Source organism: Ursus arctos, unplaced genomic scaffold, assembly GCF_023065955.2.
Source record: "Ursus arctos isolate Adak ecotype North America unplaced genomic scaffold, UrsArc2.0 scaffold_24, whole genome shotgun sequence".
Classification (NCBI taxonomy): domain Eukaryota; kingdom Metazoa; phylum Chordata; class Mammalia; order Carnivora; family Ursidae; genus Ursus; species Ursus arctos.
Window position 1 is genome coordinate 1,563,369 of NW_026622919.1, and position 21,065 is coordinate 1,584,433.

A 21,065-nucleotide genomic window follows, 5' to 3' on the forward strand; every position below is an offset into this window, starting at 1 on the left:
GGCTGGAGCCTCGTGGCCAAGTCTGGCCGGGAACTGGGCTGAAGGCTTCTTTCCTCTTGGCAGGGTCTTTGCCCATGGACTGCTGCTGCAGGCACCGGCCCGGGAAGGGACAGAGGGAGCCCAGAGCAGCAGGGGAGGCCAGAGAGGTGCTCGGTGAGGATAGCCCTGCCCCCGGCTGGGAGCCCCAATCTTGGAGTCATCCGCAATGGCCCCTCTCAGACCAGAGGCTCTACAAACCTCACAGTAACTGCTTTCACGCAGTCCCGAACGGCAGGCCCGCCTCGGGGCATTGCTCGTCTGGGCTCCGTGGTCCCAAGTACCTCGGCTGGGGTTTGAATGAGGCTCGTCCACTCTGAGGCTGCCCCAGCCCTCCAGCGTGCACGGCCCAGGTGGCCGCTCCCCTGGGATTCTCGATCAGTTCTCATCACAGAGACGGCACATGTGCAGGATGACCTCAGAGAGGGGCCTGGACGCGGGGTGACGTGTCTGCGGGGCCAGACGCAGGCTGCTCTGTACTGCACATTCCGCACAGCCCCCGGTGCCTGGCCGGCCCAAGCTGGGGTTTGCACCCCCAGACACAGGGCTCCAGCACCGCCCGAGCTCTGCCTCATACCCCACAGAGGCCTGGCCTGGGCGCCGGGCTGGCTGAGAAAACCGCTCCAGAGGCCAGCGTGCCCGGGAGGGCTGGTTGACACCGCTGCCCCCCCCGCCAGGGCCTGGCTCCTCAGGCACAGCCCCGACCCCGAGCCCCATCTGACCCCAGGCCCCAAGGCCCAGAAAACCCGGACTGGGAAACAGGCCGTCCCTGGCCCCTGGCTGTGGTGGCCGCTTCCCTCACAGCTGCCCCACTGGATGGGAGCTGGGCTGGAATGCCCTGAGCACCCCGAGAATCTCAAGTGAGCGCCCAGCCCACCATTTGCTCACAGGCTTCTGTGTAGAGACGCAAGCAGGAGGCGGGCAGCACCAAGCTGCGTCGGCTCTGGCACAGGTGGCCCCACATGGCCAGGCAAAACGGAGGACAGCTGGGTCTCCCGCCACTGACCTGTTTGCCAGGCCTCCCTGCCATGGCCAAGAGCACAGGTGGGGCTGGGGGAGCCGCCAGTTTAGGGGCCACTGAGACAGACCGGCAGCAACATGGGTGGCCCTGGGCCGTGCACCTGAGTTTGGGGTGCCAGTGCACCCCAGGCCTGGGGGCCCGGGAGGTCGGGTGCCCACAGGGCCCCTGCACCACCCTCTCCATCCAGACCCCACCTCTGCACTAGGCTGTCCTACGTGGGGTCCCCAGGAAGCCTGTCTCCTCCCTGTGACCCAGGCTGAGGGCGGAGGGGGCAGAAGTGCGGAAAGATGGGCAGACAGAAGGGCCTCGGAGAGCTGGGCAGATGAGCATCTGCTTTGCCTTGAGTGAGCCACAGGGACAGCAGCCTCCCTTTCTGGAAACCGAGATGTGTTGTGAAGAAAAGGTCACGAGAAGTGAGGCCTCCCTGTGGCTTCTCGGAGCCTAGCTGACCCGGAACTCCCAGGGCTCCCACCCTCCTGCTCATACCTGCTTGGGCTCCCCACCTCCCTCAGGCCCTGCAGGGCTCACCTGGACACTGGGGACACCCGACTCCCTTGGGGCCATCCTGGGTCTCCCCCAGCACACCAGGGGCAGCTGAGACACTGGAGGGACGGGAGGTCTGCTCCCGAGTGTCCCTCCTGTGCTGAACCTGGCCTCGAGGGAGCTGTTGAGAAGAGGAGGCAGGAGGAATGCGTAGTCACTGCATGGACCTGACCACACCCCTCTCGTTCAGGACAGGGAACAAGGAAGGAGAGTGTCCTGCTGGGGTCCAGCCTTGGTCCTGATGGACGATGATGGAGAGGCCTTGGCCCAGGCTGCTGGAGAGCAGGTGGGGGAGGGGGACAAGGATGGGGAGACCGGGCCCTGGAGGGAGGGGCTGCTCTGGGACTGCCACAACAGGGACCTCAGAGGCCGTGCTACGCTGCTGCCCACAGGGCCCGCTCTGGGTGTGCTCGAGTCTGGAGGCTCGATTCCCAGATCCACCCGGGAACGGTCCCAGCTGGGCTGGACTCCACCGTTGGCCTGGGCACGAGATGCTCGCACACACACATGTGCAAGGGGCACAGAGGCGGCAGAGTGGTGGTGCGTGGGCACGTGTGGTGTGTCTGAGCGTGGCTTCGTGGCTAACAGTGTGGACACGTGGCTCTGAGCATGCACTGCGTGGCCGACCTGGCTCTCGCGGGAGGGGCCTCAAAGACCTGCTTCCCAGAGTCAGACTCCCACCAAACTGGTCCCCTTGCTGGCCCAGACCCTGGAAGAGGCTCCTGGCCTTCGGTTCTGTCTGCCCTCGGGGTGACATGGGAGCGGGCAGCAGGCTGCCCGGGTCCTGCCCGCCTCCTCCTCCAGCCTGGGAGGTGGGGGTGCATCCAGGCTCACTAGTGGTGGAAGGGAATCTTAGCCTCTAGTCTGCACCAAACTATAGCTCCAACACTCCCAACCCCTGAACCCCATGCTGCTCGGGAGTAGGCCCCCTCCCCAGGCCAGCTGCTCAGCCCCCAGCCACCTGCACCTGAAAGTAGCTCCAGGAGTCGTGTGCATGCCGGGGGACAGCTGGAAGGCCACGTGGCCAGTCCCGCCTCCCCACACGCAGCCCCCCTCCGCTGCAGCGGAGAAGCGGCTCAGACTGGCACAAAGCCCTCTCTGATAGGGGACACCCCCTGCAGGGCCAGCCTTGCTGGGCAGCCTCTCCAGGACCCCCGCATCGTCCAGACCTGGGGCAGCCCCCTCTGGCTGCAAGCTGGCAGCCCCAAGTCGTTGGCCTGTCCAGCACCATTCACTCACTCGGTCTCGCCAGACGCAGGCCCTACCCTGCCTCAAGCTAGCTGTCCACCACCGCGGCCCTAGGAGTCCCTGAGCGCTCCTCCCAACGATCCCGGCTGCAGTCCACAACTCCGAGATGGTGGCTGGACAAGACAAGGAGCCTGACACAGGCACGGGGAGAGAGGAGGGACAGAGAAACGGAGGAGGCAGGAATGTGAAGCCGTGGGGGGCCTCCTGGCCAGCCCAGCCCTAGGAGGTGGGGGCAGCCCAGGGTGAGGGGCACCCACCCAGAAACATGAGCGTGTCACGTGGGAAGCCCCTCTCCAATGGCCCAGGAGAACCTTCCAGAAGCCCGGGTTGGCCCAAAGGCAGCGGTTCTCAGGCCATAATAGGAAAATTCTGTGGTCGCTGAGCCACCCAGCCGACAAACGTGGAGGCAAGATGACAGGGGAGGCCCAACCACCAACAGCCCAGAACTAATAAAAGAAAAGGAAAATCGGATATAAGTCTGGTTCTTATTAAAAGGGTAAATTTAGTCCTTTGGCTGGGCCAAGGGGCGGCCCTCGGACTCGAGGCTGGTGGTGACTCAGAGGGCCCCTCGGCCAGGGGGTCTGGGCAGCAGCGGCTGAGGGCCGCCCCCTCTTTGCTCTCTCCTGCTCTTCACGCAGCCTTCCTTCCCTCACACTCCGCCGGCGGGCACCCAGCACCTCCCCCTCCAGGACACTCCTGAGGGCAGGCAGGTGGCTGAGGGGGTGGAGGTGAGGCGTGGGGAGGTGGGCAGGGCCGGTCACACCACCCCCGAACGCCCCAGCTGCAAGGGCGGCCTTGGCTGAAGCACGGCGCTCCCCTCCCACCATCTTGGAAGAAGCAGCCGCACGGGGGTGGACTCCGTGGGCTAGACGCTGCTCTTCTGCCCCTTGCGCCCCGGGCCCAGGCCCCCGGCCCCTCGAGCTTCCCCTGGGCATGCCCCATCTTAGCTGCGGGCAGACAGAGGGCCAGGCAGGTCTGCTCACGGGGTTTGGTCTGATGGGGTCACGCCAGCACAGGATGGACCCCGATGGAAGGCTCCATGCCTGTGGGTGCTGAGTTTGCCCTGCTGGCCAGCCCTCCCCCATCCGCCAAGAGGACCAGCCGTAGCGTCCTGCACAGTCTGACACTAGACAACCCCATGAAGACGACGTCATTGTCTGCATCGGGCAGACGCCCGAACGTTGGCACAGCGGGAGAAACTACGGGGTGGGAGGCAGGTGCTGGATGAAGGCCACCTGAGGTCAGGCTCACTACCATCTTGTGCAGCCCCCCATCCCGGGGGTCCGTCCATCCGTCCGTCCATCCATCCATCCATCCATCCATCCATCCATCCAATTATCCCTCCCTTACTGGTAGTCACAACCCCCAGACCAAGGTACACAATTAGTCCCTGTCCTGCCACCCCTCACCCCTACCTGGAGCCCACCCTCGTACGCTGGCCTGCGTGCCGGCCGTGGAGCAGAGGGCATGTGGGCTGCAGCTGCCGGGGCCCCAGCCTCTTCACCCCACCACCCAAGCGTGCTGGCACAGAGGCGCTTCCCTCGGCGCCCGGAGCCAGACGAAAGCCTCCCCGAGTCCGGCCTCTTGCTCCCGCGGGTTCATAAACCTCTCACCCCGCCTGGAGGCCGGCAGGGTAAGGGTGGGGCACTTAGAGGCACCACGTCTTCCCAGGGGGAGGACGGCTGGCAAGATCCTTCAGAGGACACCCCGCATCCCGCCCCTGGTCCAGCCACAAGGCCCAGAGGTTGGACTGGCTTGGGTGGGCGTGGAGGGATCCGAAGACCCATCCCAAAGACCCCTCACGACGCTACAGGATGAGCCAGGCACCCCGCGGGACAGGCACTGGTGTGTGTCGGTGAGCTCTGTGGTGGCGGGGCAGTGGGCAGGGACAGCTGTGCACCCTTGGGTCATGACCTCCGGCCGTGGGATCAGCTACCATGTTGGGCTGGGAGAGCTCCCCCTGGCCACTGCAAGCACTCAGGCCAGCTTCTGCTCCCTTGTGCCTGAGAAGGACCAGGGACCAAGGGCCTGACTCCCAGAACAGGGCTGGCTCCAGCTGCAGTGTCCTGGCGTGGGGTCAGGAGGGGGACCCGAGATCGCCACGGATCACTGCGTGGACCAGCCTCTGGTCTCCAGAGACCAGTACCCACTTTCTTAAGAAGTTCTGTGGGTCTCTGCTGCCAGGGCCAACTTTCTGTCCTTGTTTCCCCGACAACTCCTGCTGGTACGGTTCGATCCAGCCACACTGGGGCTCATACTCCAGGGCTGCCCCTTCCGGGAGAACACGTCCCTTCCCCACTCCTTTATCTCTCAAGGCTCAGTTTGCACCCAGCCTCCTCTATGAAACCCAGCCAGACCCTGCACAGGGCCCTCCATTCACCACCCAGCCATGCCTCCAAGCCACTAAACACCCATCTGGCCCCCACAGAAGAGGCCCAGGGTCAGGGGTGGGCCCCGGGTGAGTCCAGGGTCCCAGCAATTCAACCCGATAGAGAACAAAGCAACAGCGATGGGTTGACCTGGGTGCCCCAGAGAGCAGGGGCTGTGGGCAAAGTGTGGTGGCCAGAGGGACACCAAGATGAGGCCACCTGACCCCGACTCCCCTCGGAAGCTGGTCCTGCCTCAGGCCTGGTCAGAATGCAGCCACCGGTGGGCCCTGGCAAGGGGCCGGCTCAGGAGGGGGCCTCTCAGCTGCAGGGCTTTGCTCCTGGCCGGGGTGGTAGGCTTCCCTGAAGGAGGGCAGTCCAGCAGGAAGGGCAGAGAGTCAGGGAGCATCCCCGTGCAGGAGAGCCTGGGGACCCAGACAGAAGTCAGGATGCGCACATGAGAGCCAGCAAATGCTCTGTGGGATGTGGGAGATGACGGCGGGGGGGTGGGGGGAGAGATCGAGGAAAGGAAGGGGTCTAATTAACGAAAAATGCTGTTTATTCCTCAGTGAGATTGCATCGCTGTGCGGGGGTGGGGGGTGGGAGTGGGCAGGGAAGGGGGGCCCTGGGGCAGCCTGCCAAGCCTAAGCCCTCGGCCGCGCGGAGGCCTGTAGGTGTCCTGCCGAAAGAGCCGAGGTGACTCACCCAAGAGCCTTGAGTGAGACCAAATCCCCAGGGGGCCCGGGGAGGGAGCCTGGATCTGGGCCTGCCCAGCACCCAACACTCCTAATGGCCGGCCCGGGCCTCTCCTGGCAGAGACTTCCAGGGAGCCCGAACTTCTGACGGGACACCCCTCTGCCTTCCCCACGGCCTCTCAGTCCCCAGGGCCAGAAGCAGGAAAAGGCCTGGCTCCCCCCGGGGCTGCCACTGGCTCCTGGCGGGAGGCACAGACCCGTCTGGGCCCACGGTGCTCGGCCCACAGTGCTCGCAGGGCAGCAGGCACGCGTGGGCGCGGGATGGAGCGTGCCCTGTGGGCTGTCTGCAGCTCTGTAGCTCTTCTAACAGTGCGGCTAGCATGACAAACCGCCCCACTCCCTTAGCAGTACAGAGGGAAGGTATTCTCTCTAGAAATAGCAAGCCTAAGGAGAAGGGAAACCTCGCTTCTCAGAGGTGAAACTGTGGTGTTCCTGGAAATCTTGAGATGCGAGAAGAGCAGCTCTGGGCATGGGGGGACCACAGCTCACAGACCTGAGACCCCAGGACAGAGGAGCAGCCCTGAGGTGGGAGGGGTGGCCCCCAGAATGGGGCCAGATTGAAGGCCAGCCCAGGGGAGCCCATGGGGGATCCGGCCTGGGGCGGCTCCACAGGAATTTCCACCGGAGGGAAAACTCAGCAGTGTCTAGCCCTATGCTCCCCGGCTCCCCAAGGGCTGGGGCCTGCAAGGGGCCAGGGCTGGAGGCACTGGGGCCTGCGCTCCCACGTTGCTCGCCATGTGACCACAGGGCAAGCAAGTGGTCTCCCTGAGCTCTGCCACCTGGACCCTGTCTGCCCCAGGGGACTTGTCCCTGAGCCTAAGGGCTGATCCCCTCACCCCAATTCACAGCCTGGGCTCCGAGCAAGCGTTGTGTGCAGAAAAGACTGCTGCCGAAGGAGGGAGGGGCCTCTATGCCGGGCTATCTGGACAGGGTACGTCAGGCGCAGCCTCGGGGGGTCGAGAGGCCACAAAGGCTCCATGACCTTGGGCTACCTGTCCAGTGGCCGGCAAGTCTGTCCAGGGTCTGCCCTGGACCTGCGGTGATTCCAGGGGGGCCGGGGCGGGGTGGGGGGGACCGGGTGAGCCCAGGGCCCCTGCTGACATCCCCAGGGCAGGCGCCTGGTTCAGGAAGAGCAGGAAAAGTGCTGCCCAGACCTCACAGTGCCGCATCCCTGCCACCCAAGCCTCAGCCTGAGCCCCGGGCTCCGCCGCCCAGTGAAGCTGTAACCCGGCTCATTCATTAGACGAACAATGGCTGAGAGTGCCCGCCAAGTGCGGGGTCGCCACCCCCTCACCGCGGCCCAGCCTGGACTCGGACGAAACCACAGGCCAGGCACCCTGGCCTCCAACAATGGCCCTTGGATCTCTCAGTGACCTGCACTGTCCTCGAGGCTGTTTTGGGGCCAAGTTGCTGGCCTGCTGGTGGCACATCTTGAAGCGGACATCTCACAGGTGGTCCGAGGATGCCGCGCTCCCGCAGACAGTGCCCGGCCCGCAGGGGAGCAGGCCCACATTTGTCTGGGGCCCTCCACGGAGCAGGCAGCAGGCTTTCGGGGGGGATAAGCCAGGGTGGGGTCGCCGTGAGGAAGTGATGACAGGGTTGTGGAGCAAGGAGGGGACTGAGCAGGACAAGAGGGGACAGAGGCTGAGAGGGAGGGAGTTCTCCAGTGGCTTGGCCAGGCCCCATGCAGGGAGCCCGGGAGTGTGGGTGGGGGGGAGGGCACAACCCCCAGGGCCTCCAGCGGGCCAGCTGCTGGAGGAGAGTAGTGGGCATGCCAGGGCAGTTACAGCCTCAAGAGGGGTCCAGATTGAGTGGGGCTCCCAATGACCCCTGACCCCTGACCCCTGGTATTCATGCCTTTATGTAATCCCCTCCCCTTGAGTGTGGGCGGGATTAGACTCACTTCTACAGAACGGTAATCCCAGTCAGCCACCAGTAAGGAACCGAGGCAGCCATGTGGGGGAGCTTGGAAGGGGGGTCCCTCCACAACCGAGCCTTGAGATGCCTGCAGCCCTGGCCAACACCTTGACTCAGATTCCTGACCCACAGACAGTAGGAGATAATAATGTTTGCTGCTTTAAGCTGGCAAGTTTGGGACAATTTGTAACTAATACATGGAGAAACCATGGAATGTCGGTGGGGAGGGGTTTTGCTGCATTGACAGTGGACCCAGAGCAAAGAAGGAACCTTCAGGAAGGATGGGGGAGGGGAGTCAGCAACTCAGCACAGATCTGCTTCTGCAGAAAAGCCAGAAACCCAGGTTTATGTGGGAAGTCCCCCCAGCCCCACCCTGGCCAGATGGCAGCCTCCTGACCCCGGCGACAGAGACACACAGGTGCACCCCCGGCCCCCGCGCCCCAGAGCCAGCTTCCCTTCTAGCCCAGCCCAAGGTCACCTCAGCCCTTGCCCACCGCAGGCACCAGCAGCCGCGGAGGTCCCTGTGTGGGGTCTCGTCTTGGCCCCCTTCCCTTGCGTCTGGCATTCCAAGGACCGTCTGCCCTTCCAAGGACCGTCTGCCCATCTCCCACTCAAGGGCCCTTTGAACTTCATCATTCTGGACTTCCACTCAGTATTTGTCATCAAGTCTACAACAGGTTATGAAGGACGGGGTAGCCTCATACACGTCTTCCCAACTTTTCTCAATCTTATCTGTATTCACACACATTAAGGACTTTTTAAGAGCTGGCCTAAAGATGCATTACAACTTAATTTAGATTTAATTCTAATGTTAATTTAAAATAAATTAAAAGCTTATTTTTAGGAGACCCAAAGGGATGCAAAAAGTCTCAAAAAGGGGACTGGCTTCAGGCAAAGTGCCCACGAGTGACCTGCTGGCCGGGGTGGCTGGGGCACACAGCTGAGTGGGCAGGACGGCTGCCCCACTGGGCAGACCCGGCAAGTCCTGCGGGCACCAGAGTCCAGCTCCCCCCCCTCCCGTGCACACTGGCCAGGGACAAAGCCGTCTGCTGTCACCCACCTACAGGGTGCCACTGCTGAGGCCAGAAGGTGGGTGGGAGCCCCAGTTCCGCCCTCACCATATTCACGTCCCGCCCAGGTCCCGAACCCACCGCCTGCGGGCCGCCAGGGCCCCAGGGAGAGCTGGGGAGCAGGCGTGGGGGGTGCCCTGCGAGTGCAAGACAGCTTCTGGAGCACACGTGCAAAGGCTACGGGGGTGCAGGGACGGGGACCTGAGCAGGACCGGCACGGGAGGGTTTGTGGAGAAGGACCTCAGTGAGATGTGCAGGCTGGGGTGGAGGCAGAGGGGGTGTGAAGTCCCAGAAACCACCAGAAGCTCCAGGCTCCCCCTGAGGCAGGTGGGTGGTGGAGGAGAAGGGGAGTCCGGGATGCCCCCAGAGGACACACACCTCCCACCCACCGCCACCTGGGGCCACCACACAGCCAGGCTGGGGCGGCCAGCAGCCCCGCGGGGCCTCCCAGCAGATGTGCACGGGTCAGGTCAGCAGACAGGCTCGGCTTTGGGGCTGCCCACAGAGAGCCAGAGGAAGGAGGGACGAAGGGAAGGAAGGAAAGGAGGAAGGAGAGAGGGAGGCCGGCGCTGACCTCAAAGCTTCCGGGCCTCTGGTGCTCAGTGAAGATCTGAGCGGCAGAGGACAGAGCCAGCCCGCTGTGGGTGGGTGACCCTCCCCCTTCCGCAAGACTTCCTCCCTGGGGGTCTCCCCAGCTCCTCTGTCCTTGCTGAGCCTCACTCTCATTGGCCCAAATCCACCACAGATCTGGGCACAGGTGTCTGTCTGGGGTCAGCGTTTGGGGGTACAGACAAGGGGAAGCAGGAAGGAAGCTGGCCGGGGAGTCCCGCTCAGGCCCTGCAGGGCACATCCACGGCGGGGGAGGGCTGGGGGGCCGAGGATGAGGCGGGTGGGCCGGGACAGATGCACAGGGAGAGGAGAGACCCCAGGCCCACTCATGGCTCAGGGCCGGAGTCCTGGGACCTGTCCCGCCAGCATCCCTTCACGCTCACACAGAGAAATGAGAGGTAAGAGAGATGCTCAGAGAAGCATTACCCCCCCCCACCCCCCACTGACCCGCCCAGGGACCTGCCCCAGGTCATCTGCCCGAGGGCCCCTGGGGCCATCCTGCCTCTGGCCTTGGTCCGCTCCCTGTGGTCTCCAGAGAGAGGTGCTCAGCAGCCCCACTCCATCTGTAGGGCTTCCGGACTCTCAGGCCGCCCTGCCCAGACCCAGGGTCTCCACCTCCATCCCCATGACGTCAAACCTGGTGAGAAGCCCCAGACACATCTGCCGAGCCCCCAGGCCTACGGCCCCCAGAAGCAAAAGCCAGTAGGAGGAAGACGGCAGGACCCCAGGGCCGGGCTTCAGAAGGCAGAAACCGTTCTCTACCTCTGTGGCCAGACTAAGGTCTCAAGACCACAGGACCTCTAGACAGACACCATGGGGAAGGGCTGGGGGGACTGTGGCCCGTGAAGAAGGGCCCCCAGGAGGTGCCCCCCGTGCCTCCTTGCCTGTCCCCTGGGAAGCAGCCCTCCTGCGAGACACAGGCACCAGTCAGTTTCTCTCCAGGCCTCTGGGCACATCCTGGGGCTGGGACGTGTACAGGTGTGTGTGTCCAGCCAGCTCTAATGGGCTCCTAAGGGACAGAGCAGGGGCTACCCGCTGTCAGAAGGCCTGGATAAGGCCAGTCCCGTCATGCACACCTCCCAGGCCAGGCATCGAGCCAGAGAACCAGGAGCCAGCTCCCAGGGCCCGAGGTCCAGAGGGCAAAGTGGCACAGTGTGAAGGGCCTGCCTGCCCAGGATGGAGATGCCGCGGAGGGCAAGGGGGGAGACCCACAGCGCCTGGCCTCTCCCTGCTCCCGTGTCTCTCCGGTGCCCTCACTTTCCTTTGGCTGGTGGCCCCCACCACCCCCTAATGTCACCGCTTGCACCGCCGTCCACAACCACCAGAGAGGAGAGGGGCAGCCGTCCCCAGCTTCCCTCCTCACCGGCCAGCGCCCTAGGACTCAGTGAAGCCTCTGGCTTCTGCCCCCAGCCCCTGCCACCAGGTGTGACACTAACAGGGGGACAGCTCTCTCTGCCAATCTGTTTAGCGCTGACATCTTTGAAATGTAGCGCACATGGCTTGGGAGCCTCTGCAAATGACAGAAGATGCTTCTGGAAGGTGAGGAGATGCTGGCCTGGCCCCTGGGAGGTGTCCACACAGGCTGGGGACACGCAGAGGGCACTGCCAGCATGCATGTCCCCAGGTCATGCTCAGGTTTTTCGTGAAGAGACCCAGGGTCAATGTGGACCCTGGCGCGTCTCCCACCCCTCTCTTCCTAAGTCGGTTCTCCCAGAGACGGTCCTTATCTTCCCTTTTCTCCAATGAAGGAGTGAAATTGCAGAAAAACCAAACAAGGCTCTCCTCATACCCACAGGCTCATGCATGCCACCCGAGCGTGGCACACACACCCCCTCGGGACCCCCACCATCCTGGGTGGCCCAGCTCTGGCAGGAATGAAGGGATGGAGGACGCCCCAGACTCAGGACCCTGCAGCCCCTAGGGGAAGGGCACCAACCCCACCAGCACTGGGCCGGGGAGCTGGGCCGGGGCTGCTGTGTGGCCTGGGGGCACAGGGCACCCAGGAGGTCAGGGCCGGGAAGCCACACAGCACATGGGACAGAAGATGGGGTGGAGGCCCAGGGAGGCCCTCCTGGGAAGGCGAGGTGGAGTCCGAGCAGAACGTGGGGGCACATTCAGGGCTGGGGGGCCTGGGTAGAGCTCCTCGGCAGAATCCCTGGGGGGCTCTGAGAGTCCGTGAGGCCAGGACCGGTGGGATCAGCTGCAGATCGGAGCCAGAACGTGAGAAGGTGCAGCCTGTGGGTGGCTGGGCGCCGATGCGGAGTCCTGGGAACTGTGGGAACTCCGTATGGGGAGCTCTTCCTGCAGAGGGGCCTGGGGTCTCCAGGGGTCCACAGTTCGAGAGGACACAAAGGAGCTAAAGCAAGGCGCACAGCTCATCAGGGCCAAGCCCTGCAAGTGAGGGCCCCAAGGGGGCTCCACCCTGGCATGGGCCCCCAGAGCTGCAGGACAGAGCAGGTGGCAGGAAGTGGAGACACACCAGTGGGCGCTTTCGGGCCACCGGACAGCGGGCTCTCCCAGGGGCGCTGGACCGGGATTCCTTGAAGCCTGCTTGGGGGTGAGCGTGAAGACCTGCCCGCGAGCACAGGCCAGCAGGACGCGACCTGCGTGCATGCACGGGGGCACACGTGAGCTCAGCCAGTTGATGTGCTGGCCGCGCCCGTCGGGGTCTGCAGGGGGGGCCTCCGCCTCTGCCCACGGGGGGACGGGGGTGTGCCAGGAGGCAGGGCCCGTCCGTGCCTGCGGGGGAGCCTGTCACACGGGCTGCCGGGTGGATGCAGGACGGCAGCGCAGGCCCACCCCACTCCCACCACCGCGTCCCCAGTGGGCCTTCTTCTCACCCTGCACGGCTGTGCTCCAGCACGTGTCTCTGCGATGGAAGGGCCACCCAGTGCCTGCCCCTGGAGTGGCCTATGGAAGTCCCAAGGAGGAAAGCCCCTGGCTTCCCCAAGGGCCAGGCCGAGGGGCCCAGCCAAGACCTGCCTTCCCGGGACGATGGCACGGGCAGTTCCGTCCTGATGTAATTCACCTCAGGACTCTGTCTTGGCGGGGTGCCCCAAGAAGGCACTGCTCCCAGGCCGCCCTTGGGGACCCCAGCCAGCTGCTTAGAGGCGTCTGTGGACAGCACACCGGTCCTCTCCCCTCCTCCCCCATTTCTGGAAATTTCCAGTGGAAAACCAAGTTCCTGCCCTGGGGAGGGGGAGGGGCTGCTTCATCTTTCCTTCCGGTTCCAGACACACAGTGGGTCCCCCCCACAGCCTCAAAAGCATTTGCATGTAAAGACACTGGACTCTTTGTTGGGGGGCTGGGGAGGGTGACAGGGGGAGGGAACCCAACCCACCTGTTCGTTCCCTCCTCCTCCTCCCCCCACCCCAGGTCAGAATGAAAAAAACCACTTCCTGGCTGATACCATCTGGAACCTAATCGCCCAGACAGCTGCCACGGCCCTCGATTGCCAGCCCCTGGCTCCCCGCTCGGGCGCTGGACGCCTCCCCGCTCGGGCGCTGGACGCCTCCCCGCCAGGCCCGCGCGGCCCCGCGGCCATCGCAGCGCCCCCCAGCTCCTCCAGCACGGCCCAGGTCCCCCGTGGCCTGTCCCCCGGCGGCAGCCGCTCGCAGGGCCACGGGAGGCAGTGATATTATATATGGAAACAAACAGGGGCGGCCCACTGTCAAACAGACCTGCGTGATCTAAACGGTATATTATCCCATAAAAACGTCAGCGGGCAGAGTGTCAGAACCGAGGTGGAGTGCAGCCCCACGCGTGCGGCTCTCGAGGGCCCACCTTCTCGGCGGGGCTGGGGGAGGGGGGGGCCGCAGGACAGTTTCTAGACGCCACGTCCAGGCTTTGATTTTGTTGCGATCCCCAGTCTTTGGTGTGAGAAAGGAGGCCCCAGAGGTAAATGGGGACCGGGGACCCGGGAGCTGTTCCCTGGTGGACGAGTGGGGGTGGGGGGACATCAGAGTGAGTCGCCTATTTGCCCAACAGGGTGCGAGCTGGGCACCCTGACACCCCGAGGCCACACGTGGAGAAGGTAATGTGATGCCGCAGGAGGACCTGGCGGGGCGGGGGGGGGGGGGCTGTCTCCACGGGGCACCCGGAGAGGCCACCCCTCCAGGAGGCTGCCGGCGGCCGCCGCTTTGAGAACCTTCTCTGGACAGGTGATGATGAGCCAGGCTGTCCTTCGGAGGGGCCTAGGGCGTCTGTCCCTGGGGGATGGTTTCTTCTCAGAAGCTGCCAGAAGTCTCTCCCAGGCTGCATGCAGATCAAGCTGGCTCAGGCAAGGACTGACGTGAGGCTGGGAGAAGGCACCACGCCAAAGCTGTGAAGGGTCTTCTCGTGGGACTCCCTGACAGAGACCAGCCAGGGGGCCAGGCAGGGCCCTGGCATCCCTGCCACACTGGCCCTCGAGGAGGAGACCAGGGCCCCTCTGAGAAGGCCATGCTGAAGGAAGGCCCGAACTGTGGGCTGAAATCAGGGGGAAGGGGGCTGCTGGTGGGACTCCCCAGGGACTCTGGTCACACCAATCAAGGCAGCTGCCACACAGGATCCAGGGGTGCAGGGCAGCTCCCCACTGCTGGGGCCCAGAGGCCTGTCCCAGGAGGCAAGCAAGGGGGGCTCCAAGGGGGTGGTGACCAAGGCCCCTCTCTGCCCACCTGGAAAGCACTCATTCCCAGCACCCCCGGCTGCAATTCTCTTGGTGCTTAGGAATCCCTCCCACCCCCTGGAGCTGGTCCAGGGGTATCCTGGGAAGTGTAGTCTTTCAGGAGTTAGGAGGGCCTGCAGGGATTTCCGGGGGCGGTCCACTAAGGAACAACCGAGGAAGACACCAAAGGGGATTACCCTGACCCTAATCCCTGGATGGAAACCTAACATTCCTGGAAGTGGCTGAATGTAGACATCTGCTGCCTGAAGACACCAGCCAACGCTGCAGTTCCTTCCTCGGGTCTTCCCGCAGTGGCTTCTCTAGCCAGCCGACCGAGCTCTTATTTTGGTGGGGAGACCTGGGAACTCCCTAGAGAGGAAAGACCTCCACCGAAGTGTTCCCCCCCCCCAACCTTCTCTGACCACTGACCGCAGACACCAGGAGAGAGAAGCGCCGGCCAGGGGACGGGGTGCTACCTGCCCAGCTCTCGCCGAGGCTGCCGCACATCCCGCACACTCCGGCACATTATTTATGCTCACAGCCCGCTCTGATGACACATGTAAGTTGGCAGCGAACATCCTATCAACTTGCTGGAGTGTATCTTGATTGTTAAAACACACTCTTAAAGGTGTACGATCATTTATCAAATTAAAATAGGCGCACCTAGCCTGTCTCTTTTCTGCCTCCCCTGACCGCCCCCCCCCAGCACCCTGCAGCCTCCCTCCTCCTTCAGCCTCCCGGGCATCCTGCCCTTGCACCCAGGCCCTCCTCCTGAGCAGGCACTGTCCTGAGCCTCCAGGGATCCCAGGCCCGGGGGCCCCCTCCCCACCCTGCCCCAGGCCAGGGCAAACCCACTAATCGCCAAGAAGTGACAAACGCCAGAAGCCCGGCCAATTAAATTTAAACTCATGCAAAGCTCAGTGGCCAGTAAATTATTATTTTTATTAGCTTGAACCAAGTTCCCGTAAGAGAGAAAGTCAACTTGCTCCCATGAATGGCTCTTGTATAATTTATTTAACTCTGTGCTCTTTGCCAAAGCCTGGAATATTTTTAGCTCGTTCTGTTGTTGGATTTGGCTTTTTTATGTGTGTTTCTGAGGGGTATTTTTAGCCTCATCCGTGTTATTCTAACAGACTCCTATGCGTTCGGTCCTGCCTGTGCGGGCTGTTGAACCCAGTCTCGAGGCAGAGGAGGGAGATTTCTAAGAATAACCGGGGAGCGTTTGGGGGTGCGTGTGTTTTCCAGGGGAGATGTGCTATCTGTACGAGGCCACTCCCTGCCTCGCTGGCTAATTTGTTTTATTACTCACGTGACCTGAATATTCCTATAGGAATATCCTTATAGGCGATAATCAGACATGGGCAGCACAAGCCCCACTGAGAAAAAACCCACATTCCAAAAATGGCTTCGGAGGGGCGGGCAGGGCGGCTGTGGCCGGGCTGGTCTACGCGGCCGCCGGATTCCCGGGGCTCTGCAGCAGGGCGGCCGCTTTGATGTCTGGTTTTGTCACTTCTAGAGCGGGATGGGTAGAATCTTCAGAAAGTAACTCTTTTCACACCTACTTAATGCTGTAACTGTTGCAGAAACACCGCGGTGTCATTGACTTAATGAGGTATTTACGAAAATGTATTTTTTTCTTTACAAAAAAATATCACATGATGAGGGAGGGGGAACCTTTGATGGGGTCTTTTCACACTAGGAAATTATCTTTTCTCCTCCAGTGTGTTTTGCTTTCTTTCTTTTCGAGGCTGGCGATCAGAGGCGCATGCAGCAGGGAAGAAGTTTGCTGTACTCCCAACAGAAGGGACCAGCCGCCCTGTTTATTCCCAGTGCCTGGGGCCCGCGGCACCTGGCTTCCAGGCCGGGCCACTTACGCCCCAAAAGAGACAAGAGAAGAGGCAGAGAGGAGAAGCCAACCCACAGCCAGGCTGCGGAAACCAGCTCCTCTGCCTGCCTTGGGTAGAGGCCCGGTGGTTCTCGAAGGCTCGGCCTGAGGGGGGATGGACAGAGAAGGATGGAGGACAGGAGCTGACCGGCCGGAAGAGGGGGTGGGGACCGGCTTCTCCCAGGCCGGGCCGCCTCTTTTTTAAACGCGCCCGGGAGAGGCGCGGTCCCCAACCGCTCCAGGCAGTAGTGCTGATGAAAAATCTTGGGTTGATGCGTTGTTGATTTTCCTTTTTTTTCCCCCTAGATTTCACAGCTTTGCCTCCGGACCATCTGTATTAGAGACAAAATCTAACACTGCACTAAAAATAATGATTCCAAACATTTTAATTGCACCTTGTGGTGACAAGGTTACTGGAACAGCGCTTTACCATAAAACCCTACAGCCCGGTGATAAAGCTACCCGCACTTTCATTTTTAGAAAAACAATGGAAGAAACCCTGGAGCCCAACGTCCCATCAGGGTCCTCAAGCTGACATCTTGAAAGCACTGGGTGGGGCGGCACAGGCGGGCGGGCGGGGGCAGGGAGCCCCTTGGCTCAGCCCGGGTGGGTGGGTGGCCGAGCCGGGGATGAGGAGTCCCGGGAAGCCGGGGACTCCATCCCTGGTGGCTGGATCCCACTCCCCGGTAGACCTGGACGCAGAGGAAGGAGCTTCGGAGCGATTTTTCTTTCAGCGGGGCGGTCGGAACAGGGAGGGGCGGCTGGGCTGCTGGCAGCCTTGGCCTGGCCTGCGGATCGGAGGCCATCCGCGGAAATGGGAAGAAAGTCCGCCAAACTAGCCATTTGGAAATCCGCACACAAATGGGGAAAAAATGTTTTTAACTTAATTATACTTTTTTTTCTCTCTAAACTAGATCATATATAGATACAGACCAAAGCAAAGTGATCTGGGGTATAATTCCTTTAAAAAAATTGATGTAGCTAAATTTTAAAAACCAACACAATATTCTGGCTTTCAGCAATTTCAAAAGGCTTTCAGCGGCAGACGCTTCTAGCTGGATGCCCGTTCGGCCAGCCTTTCCGGGCATTAATGGGTCGGACACCTCCAAGCACAATAGGTCTCTCTGGTCCCCCAGGGGGTGGAAATGGCCTCCAGGAACAGGGAACACGTGGCCCTTCAGCCCCCCTCTGAGGGTGCCCTGGGGACCTCCAGCGCCCTCTAGAGCACCCTGCGTATGGGGAGGAGGGCTGGGTCTAGGTCAAGGACACAGACCAGGCCAGCGCCCACCCAGTACCTCCAATCCCACCATGGCCTCTGCTCCAAGAACCACGTGGTCAAACTTGGAATGAGCAAGACAATGGTCCGGGCCACCCCGACCACATTCCCACCTGACTTGGTGGTGCCTGCATCTGGCAAAAACAGCAGGAAAGGGACATGGCGGCTGACCAAGACCTGGTTAAGCTGTGGGTGGATGAGTTGGGACAGGGGAGGCAGCGGAGCCCTGAATGACAGGGAATCCCACCTGGCTGGGCCTCCCCATTGTAGGATAGCCCTGGGGAAGCTTCAGCGTCAGGGGCCCTTCCGGACCCTTGTTTCTGCACTGCTACTACCTGCCAGGCTAGCGCACAGCGTGTGTGTGGGGGGGGGGGGGTGCAGCTGCTCCCTCCCCATCCCCCAGCCTGCAGGCTCGGCCTTCCCACCCTCTGCAGGGGCTGCAAGCCCGCAGCCAGAAGAAGGGGCTGGTAGGGGGGCTGCACTGTCCCTGCAGCCAGCAAGAGCCCGGAGCCTGGAGCAGCAGCCCCCCAGTGTAGGCTGAGTTGGGTGGGCAGCGTCTTCAAGGCAGGGGCAGGAGAGACACTGAACTTCAGGGACAGCAAGGACAGATATTTTTAAATCACCAATTTCCCAAGCAAGTACGTTTCCTCTTTCGAGTTATAAATCTAGAGAGGAGAAAAGAAAAGGACAGAAAGAGGGAACAGCAAGGAAGAGCTAAAGAAGGGCAGCCTTGCCGAGGCACCTCGCCCAGGGCTGAGTCCAAGAGAGCCGGGGAGCCCAGCCCCTCCACTCCTGCGTCCATCTAACTTTCTGAACCTCTCCGTGTTGTAAATGCTAAAAGCCCATTAGTAATTAAGCAATTTTGCATATTTTTTCTTTTTAGGAAATTTATGTTTTTCTTTCTGACTGCCCTCCCTTCTGACATTTTTCCTTCTAGCCCGAGTCTTCCATCCGTTTTAATCCACACACTAATTGTAATCCCATTAAAGCAGATATAATTTTATTAGTATTCACAGTTCATCAAGCTAGCAATAATAACTGTTACTGCCAAATTAACAAACAAACCAAAAAAAGCAGCAAACAGCATTTCTGATGTTTAGAACAAACTGTAAACAAAAGCAAGCCAGCCTTCAAGGTTGACCAGCAGGCCCCCATACCAAGCCCCAAACCTTATTACTGCAAACTCTGCGGGCTAAGGCCAGTGACCTCCAGGGTCTCCTCGAAGTAGCTACCCCTTGGCTCCCCACTACCTGGCTCTGCTTCTCCTCTGACCTTGCTCAACAGTAATATCAGAACCGCCCCAGAGGGGTTAGGGTTGCTCGGGAGGCCTGGGTCAGCCCTGCCAAGGACCAACCCTCTCCAGAAGGGGATCCGAGAGGACAGGAACGCGGGGCGGCCCCGTTCTCTCCTCTTGGAGCAAAGTCGCCGCGCACTCGCCTGCACCGAAATTCCGAGGCGGCCCCGCGCCGCCCGCAGCCAAGTCGGCGCCCCGCGCTGCCCTCCCCCAGGGCCGCGGGCCGCGGGCCCGGGCCGCGCTCTGGCCACGCTTTGTCCGGCTTTAGCAGGATACCAGAGGCACTTGTTAAAGCACATGCAGCCCCTGCAAACCCATTCTCACCCTGACACTTCAAGGCTTTATATAGAAACAGGATTTGCTCGTCTTACACCAGCAGTCCCTATTAACGCTCACCCCGCGCACACACCGCCCTAATCCGCCAGGCCACGGCGCCCCCCGCCCCCAGTCACAACAGCCGTTTTGTTCCCGCAGAAAGTGCCTCGTTGTCCCAGCCCCGGAATGTCTTAAGGATGTGAATGCAGAATGCAGAAATGAGGTTTCCGGGGAATTTAGTTTTTCTGCAGGAAGGAGTGGGGGAGGGGGGCAGGAGGGGAAAGCCTTTATTTTTAGCCGGCTCTGGGGCTGCCCTCCGAGACCCCGGGGACCCCGGGGAAGGCCGCTCTAAAGCGCGATGATCCGGCTCGGGGCCCCGCCACCGGTGCCCCGGCGGGGAAATGAAACCGAAGGCTGCTCCGCAAACGCTCCAAGGAGAGGAGGGGCGCGCGCCCATTCCCCCTGGACCGTGCCCACCTCTCGGCCGGGCCTCCTCTCCCGCGCCCGCCCCGGCCGGCACTGACCTGTGTGCGAAGCCATGGGCAGCGGCGACGGGAAGTACTTTCCGGGCTGGAAGTGAGCCGGGGGCTGAGCGGCGGGCCCGGTGGGGGCAAGGCGCGCGGCGGCAGCGGCGCTGCGGTGGCCCAGGCTCCCGCGCTCCGACAGCAGATGCGGCGGCGGCGCGAAGTCGCGGCCATCCATGCCGGGCCCCGGCCCCGGCCCCGGCCCGCCGCCGCCTCCGGGGAGCAGCGCGGCCGGGGCCCGGGGGCGGCTCGGCGCGCGCGGGCGGCGCGCGGGCGGCGCGGAGGAGGCGGCGTCCGGGGTCACCGGCGGGGTAGCGGGCCGGTCAGCACGCCGGCGGACTGGGCTTCTCGGCTGGCGGCCGCGCGCCGAGCCGGCGGCCGCCGTGTGGGTCCATAGTCTGCGGAGGCAAGCAGAAGAGACTCGGTGACTCGGGGGCTCGGCTCGCCTGGGGGGGTCCTCGCCCCGCCCGCCGGCCGGACCCGCGGCCGGGCCCGGGGGCCCGGCCCGGGGCACTCTGCGCGTCTCCCGCCGCTCGCGCGCGCGCCGGGCCACCCGGACCGCCCGGTCCCCGCGCGCACACGCACCGTCCCGGCCGCGCTCGGCCCCGAGGAGCCTGTGGGAACCCCGCTGCAGCGCTCGCCGCTTCCCCTTAGCGTCCCCGCGGGTCCCTGCGGCGAGGGCGCCGCGGCAAAAGGCTGCTGGCTCCTCTGGGTGATAAAAACCCAAATCTGCGAAGCCATCACGCACACACACACACAGACACACACACTCACACGCACACCCTCTCCCCTCCCCCGCTGCCCAGAGGTGTCTCGGAGGAAAAGGCCTGAGGTCCACGCTCGCCTTCTTCCTCTCCCCCACATTCCGAGGTCCAGCTTTTACTACATTCCGCTTAACCGAATAACCATGCTAATTAAGCGAGTAATTTTATTGATTGTAACTCAAGAGGTTTTTTTTTTTTTTATAACCTTCCTTTTCTCCACTTCTCCCATCCCCCCCCCATGCGTCTTTCGGCCCATTCTTTAGAACCCGCCGCCCCCCATCCCCAACGGGACAAGGCCCCCACCCCCAGCACCGAGCCGGGACCCCGGGCCAGCTCCCCAGAATCCCAGGAGTCTGCGTCCGCCGCCGGTGTCACCTGGGCGGCCACGCCGCAGTGCTCGGCCTGTCGTCCCCGAGCCGGGAGCTTCCCGGCGAGGCTGGAACAATTACCCCGCCCCCCAATCAAATTCGCCCAGGATCTTCCTCTGCGGACTGGGGACTTTTGGGCGGGGGGGGCGGGGGATGCTTTGAGAGTCAGAAATTGTTCTCTTTTAGCGCCCCAAATCGGCCACAGAATTTCTCCCTGCAGCGCCCGCCCCGGGTCGCCGAGCCAAGTCTGTCTCCCAGCGGCCGCGCAGCCGGGCACGCGGCTTCTGCGGCGGCGGGCTCGGCACCCCGGCCGCAGAGAGTCGTCCGGGCCCCGCGCCACCCTCGCCCCAGCTCAGGTCCCAGCAGACCCCGGGACTTAGTCATGGTTTTCCACCTCCCGGGAGAGCCACTTAAAAACACCCCCACCTC

At 62.7% G+C, this 21,065-nt stretch overlaps 1 protein-coding gene across 1 annotated transcript in view; it reads right to left on the reverse strand.

Moving 5' to 3' along the window:
* The window catches only part of BAHCC1 (BAH domain and coiled-coil containing 1), a 58,654-nt gene extending 38,931 nt beyond the window's left edge, over positions 1–19,723 (reverse strand). Inside the window, exon 1 of the mRNA XM_057318095.1 lies at positions 19,505–19,723. Within this exon, the coding sequence (XP_057174078.1) occupies positions 19,505–19,682 (178 nt within the window). The 5' untranslated portion in view covers positions 19,683–19,723. The remainder of the gene's footprint in view (positions 1–19,504) is intronic.
* Between the last annotated feature and the right edge of the window lie 1,342 nt (positions 19,724–21,065).